General features: G+C 33.3%; 1 protein-coding gene across 1 annotated transcript in view; it reads left to right on the top strand.

Annotated features, from left to right (window-relative positions):
- Positions 1–188: 188 nt before the first annotated feature.
- Positions 189–6,014, top strand: part of LOC105823634 (protein eyes shut homolog) — a gene marked incomplete at its 3' end in the record, with an annotated part of 141,375 nt that continues 135,549 nt past the window's right edge. The window contains exons 1-2 of the mRNA XM_012660882.1: positions 189–1,149; positions 4,193–4,306. Of these exons, the coding sequence (XP_012516336.1) occupies positions 369–1,149; positions 4,193–4,306 (895 nt within the window). The remainder of the gene's footprint in view (positions 1,150–4,192; positions 4,307–6,014) is intronic.

Below are 6,014 nucleotides of genomic sequence, written 5' to 3'. Positions count from 1 at the left end.
ATGTAAGGCTAGCTTGACCCTGTTTTTCTTGATCTTGTTTCCCAAAGAAGGTCAACAGCTGCTAGTGACACTGTCCTTGCAATGTAGGCTCTTCTTTGTTCTAAAAATAAATATCTAGCATTTTCTATGTCATTATGTAATTTATGAAAACTTAACTAACAATGTGTTTTTCTGTTTAAAGGAATATGTAAAACCCTTCAATTCTACTGTTTCTTGGTCAAAGCACACTGTCATCAAAGCTACTTGTACTTTGGGAATAGGAAAAAAAGAAAAAAGCCAATTTCCAGGAATCCCTGAATAACAACTCTGCTTGGAAATTTCTAGCAATATTCGAAGACCACTTTGCAGCAATTCTTTATCACACTTTCATGATAGACTGTAAAATAAAATTTCCCAAAATGACTAACAAATCAATCATCATTCTGAGCCTGGTGGTTCTTTATAGCCGTTTTATAAGTGGAAAAACAACATGTAGTCAGCAATTGGTGAAAGAATGGCATCCACAGCCCTCATCATATGTGGTGAATTGGACACTAACAGAAAACATCTGCATGGACTTCTACAGAGATTGCTGGGTTTTGGGTGTAAACACTAAAATGGACACTCCAGGCAATCACATTGTTCCACAGATTTGTCCTTTGCAAATTCAACTAGGAGATATCCTTGTTATTTCTTCTGAACCATCTCTTCAATCTCCAGAAATAAATCTGATGAATGTTTCTGAAATATCTTTCATTGACTGTGTGCAAAATACCACGACGGATGATCAGTTGCTTTTTGGTTGCAAACTAAAAGGAATGCACACTGTTAATCCTCAGTGGCTGAGTGCTGGGACACATTATTTTATCACGGTAATGGCAAGTGGTCCATTACTTTGTCAACTGGGACTTCGACTAAATGTGACGGTGAAACAGCAGTTCTGCCAGGAATCTCTAAGTTCAGAATTTTGCTCTGGTCATGGTAAATGTCTTAGTGAAGTTTTGGACAAGACATACAGATGCCATTGTCAGCCTCCATTTTCTGGAATATACTGCCAGGAACTTGATGCATGTTCTTACAAACCATGTAAAAATAATGGCAGTTGCATTAATAGTAGAGGAAAATGGAATAAGCAAGGATGTGAATGTATCTGTCACCCACCATTTACGGGTAAGATTGCTTTAAAATAGCATAATTCTATTGAAAGTAGGAAAATAAATTGAATTCAGCTACTATTACTTAATTAAAAACAAGATACATTTAAAAAAAACTATTCTAGATGCTTAGAATGGGCTAAATTTGGATTCAAAACATATAAAATTCTCTAAATATTTTCATCTCTTTTCCAACACTCACTCTTAATGTCTCATGCATTAAAAAATAAGATTATCAGAACAAGATAAATGCTTTTAGTTATTGAATGAAATTCCCAAGACCATGATATTTGGGTAAACAGTTCTGGGTGATAATGTGAAAATGAAGTATGCATCTGAGTACAGGAAGTTACGAAACGATGTGGTCCTGGGGAAGTCATTGAAGTTTCTTGGCAGTGTTGGAGAGGAATAGATAATTGGGAGCCAGGACCGATGTTCTTAATGGATGTTGTCGCACCTATAAAGTAATTTATAGTATAGATAATAGTGACAAGGATGAAAAGATGATATAATTAATAACTGGTTGTAATAAGCTAAACGAGAGGCAATGATCAGGAAAGGTTGTGAAAAGAAGATATTTCATGAGTAATTAGGCGAGAGGAAGGGCAACCTAAAAACAATGTAAATCAGTTAGGAAACTGAGGCTGAAGTCAATACTACTTGAGAGTTCACCAGGGAATTTGGACCATTAGCAGAAAGTGAAAAGAATGATTGAAAATGTAGGGAACATTTGAAGTTTGGAAACTTATGAAAGAATTTATTTTAATGAGAGTTCCACAGATTTGGCATGGAGAGTTATAAGGGAAACAAGTAAGACTAGGATGATCTAACAAAGGGAAGTATTTGACGAATAACGGATTGGTAGTGTATTTTGGTCATGAGGAAGGAGGGTGAGCAGCAGGTGTGTCTGGAGCAGATCACACTCAGGAATCTAACTGTAATTTTGTTGGGCAGGCTTTAGGGAGCTTCCTTCTCCCATGTGCCTGGGGGCTAACTTCACTGGAGCCAAGCTTGAAGAGGCTGTGTGATAAGATATAATTGAAGACCTCAACAAACCATTGTAGGCTCTAAAATTCACCTAGTCTGATATTTCAAAGAGTAATTTTGGACTTGATAGTAGGGAAGTACCAAGGCTATTTAAGAAGGTAATTCCAACAATATCCACTGAACACCTTGTCTCTATAACAGGACTCAAATTCTCATTTAACTCTACTGCCCTTGGTGATAAAGGTAGGAGTTACACCCCTGACTTATGCTGGGGTGTATCAGGTAGTTAAAAGTTCAGGCAGGCTAGAGCAAAAGTGAAAGCACTCAAATTGCTGTTTTGTGGTGAATAAAAAGAAATTTAAATAAGCCTCTAAAGCATACATTTTAACCTAGTCAAAGAGTTTTAAAGAATATTTGGCTAGAAAATTTCTACCATGTATCAGAATATTAATTTATATGTATGCAGTCATATTTTGTGAAATATTATATCAGAGGTTTTATTGTAACTGCATAGAGTGGTTTGTTTCTTACTCAAGATTAGTTTATTTATTTATTTGAAACACAGCCATAGGTGTTTTAAATCATTAAATTTTAAGCACCATAAAATATCTAAAGATGACTTACTTATTTTTACAACATTAAGCGTAGTCTATTATGCCATTTAATTATAAATAATTGCTTCAGTTTTAAAATCTCAGGAAATATAGAACTATGTAGAATTACCAAAGCAATTGAGAATATTCACTGAATTAGTTTGCTAGGGCTGCCTTAACAAGTACCACAGACTGGATAGCTTAAACAACAGAAATTTATTTGCTCAGTTTTGCATGCTAAAAGTTCAAGATCAAGGTATTGGCAGGTCTGGTTTCTTCTGAGACCGCTCTGCTTGGTCTGTAGACTGCTGTCTTCACATTGTCTTTTCTCTGTACGTGTCTATGTTCAAATTTCCTCCTCTTATAAGGATACCAGTCATATTGGATTAGGACCCATCCTAATGACTTTTTTTTTTTTTAATCTTAATTGTGTTCTTTTCTAAAAATTCTGTCTGAGCATTAGGACTTCAATATATGAATGGGGGGGCACAGTTTAGCCCATAAAACTCACTAAAATTTAAATAGGACATGACCTATTAAACAATCTACAATTTAGTTTTGCGTTTCGAAAACAATTTGGCACATAATTATATTTATTTTCACTTTATTTTCATTGTGTTTGGAGTTGTTTAGAGGTAAATGAAGAAAGATGAGTTCTGCATTAGTAAGGCATTAGTAAGACATGTCAATATACAAGGAACTTGAAATGAATCGATGATAATGGCAAAAACTCCTTACAAATTAATTAAGAGCTCAATTAAATTGAGGGAAGAAAGCAAACTGCCAAATTAAAAGCAAGTGTTTTGTAGCAACATTTGTCCACTTGACATGTCCTGGGATTGCCTAGGCACATTTCTCTAGTAAGAATATCATAAGATGATTAAATATGCATAGAAAAATATGCTATGCAAGGCTGTGATATAGTGGGACCATAACAGTAGGGGTAAATGAGATCTGGAATATTTACTTTATTAGCAAGGGCAAAGAAGTGTAGAATTTACAAATTTATGCACAGCTACTGAGAATCCAGGCAGTCTTTTCTCCTTGTGAATTGTTCCCTTGGCTAGGTGGTAGGTCTAAGACATGCATTTGAATGTGTCACTTTGTAAATTATGACTACAGCACTACCAGCGTATGTTGAAGAACTGGTCCCTACAGGTGTTAACATTATCTACTATGAAAACACAGGTAAAATTTTAAATTATCATAAAAATTAACTAACGCTCAACTAGCAAGAATCAGAAAAGTATTTGAATATTATAGTATCTGATCAGAAGATGAAAAAGCTGATATTAAATACCAAAACTAATTTTGATTCCATTTAAATGCATGATCATGTAACACTGTTTTATAATTTAAATTACATTCTATCAAATGTATTTAGTATTATTTACTATTAAAGAATTGAGGAAAAAAACCAATGGTCATAATTAAATACTTCTATGCAATATAAATAAACTTTTTTTTTCATTTTTATAGGAAGAGATTGTTCAGAAATAATTGGTCAATGTCAACCACATGTCTGTTTCCATGGAAACTGCAGCAATATTACTGCAAATAGTTTCATTTGTGAATGTGATGAACAATTTTCAGGTAAAAAAATGCACATGTATATACATATCCATATACACAAATAATTTTAATCCCATTTTATTCATTTCAAATAAAATTTGAAGTGCTTCACTTATCATTGAAAAATATAATTTTAAAGGTTGTGTATTTTGACCTTTTTTATGGATAAGATTAATAAATCAATCTGGTTAATAAAATGAAATGTTTAATGATAACTATTTCATAATATAAGAAGAGTCTGAATGCCAGTTCACATGTTTTTCACCATGATAAAATATATTTTGTATTTCAGTACTAAAATATTTTTAGAAAAGTGTACATTTGTATATAATTTACATAATTATATCTAACTTATTCCTTAGATAACATGTCATTACAGACAAAAATCCTTTTATGAAGAGTAAACTTTTCTATACCTTCTCAAATGAATATAAACAAGTGAAATAAAATCATTGTTTAAACCAATATCTTCTTAAATATTGGTTAAATGTTTAGACAATAGAAGTATCTTTAACCTATTTCTGTCTTCCCTTTGAACTCTTCTACAATTCTCCATTTTCTTGGAACTATAGCTTACCCTCACTGTATCTGTGCCTCTTTAAAATGTCTCTAGGCAATGATATCTTTAGCCACAATTAGACAACTAAAAAGTCCTTTTGTGGAAGTGAAACAAAATGCACATTTCTCCCAAATTCCAGAGAATGGTAGTATTTCTGAGTGTTTTTCTCGTACACCTTGACAACCTGACTGAGTTGAGGGAGATTTGAAATTTTGATATAGTACACTGGCCACTTCCTCACAGTAGGAGGGTTTGGTATTAATAAGTACAATGCAGGCAGTAAGAACTCTGAAAATTCTCTTCAAAGAAATTTTTTTTTGGTCTTTTTCTCTCAAGTCTTCTATATACTTGAGATAAATTATGAGTTGAAAGATGTCTTACAATATCTAGCCATAGCTTTCATATATACAATGACCATATAGTTTATCTTCCAAACAATAACATCTTTGAACACATGAAGTGGCTAAAGCAGTTACAATCGTATTATTGAAATATTTATTTTTGATTGGAAAATTCATTCTATTGAACAGGCAGGCATAAATTTTTATTTTAGAATATTATGGGGGTACAAATATTTTGGATACATGAATTGCTTTTGTACAGTTTAAGTTATAAGTGTGCCCATCACCCAGATAGTATACATTGTATCTGTTAGGTATGATTTCACCCTTCCCATCCTTCCCCCTCCCACCTGCTTAATTACCAGTGAGTAGTTTTACTTCCATGTGTCCATATGAGTGCTGATCGATTAGTTCCCATTTAATAGTGAATATATGTGGTGTTTGTTTTTCCATTCTTAGGATACATCACTTACGAGATTAGTCTCCAGTTCCATCCAGGTTGTTACAAAAAGTATTAAATCATCATTTTTTATGGCTGAGTAGTACTCCATGGTAACAATATACCATAATTTATTAATCCACTCATGAATTGATGGGCATTTGGGTTGATTCCAAATCTTTGCAATTGCAAATTGTGCTGCAATAAACATTCGAGTGCAAGTATCTTGTTTATAAAATGTCCTTTTTTCCTTTGGGTAAATACCCAGTAGTGAGATTGCTGGAACAAATAGTAGGTCTACTTTTAGTTCTTTGAGGAATCTCCATACTATTTTCCATAGAAGTTGTACTAGCATGAGGTCCCACCAACATTGTGTAAGTGTTCTTTTCT

The sequence above is a fragment of the Propithecus coquereli genome, unplaced genomic scaffold, assembly GCF_000956105.1.
Source record: "Propithecus coquereli isolate 6110/MARCELLA unplaced genomic scaffold, Pcoq_1.0 Scaffold688, whole genome shotgun sequence".
NCBI lineage: Eukaryota > Metazoa > Chordata > Mammalia > Primates > Indriidae > Propithecus > Propithecus coquereli.
This window is presented reverse-complemented; position numbering and strand designations above follow the sequence as displayed.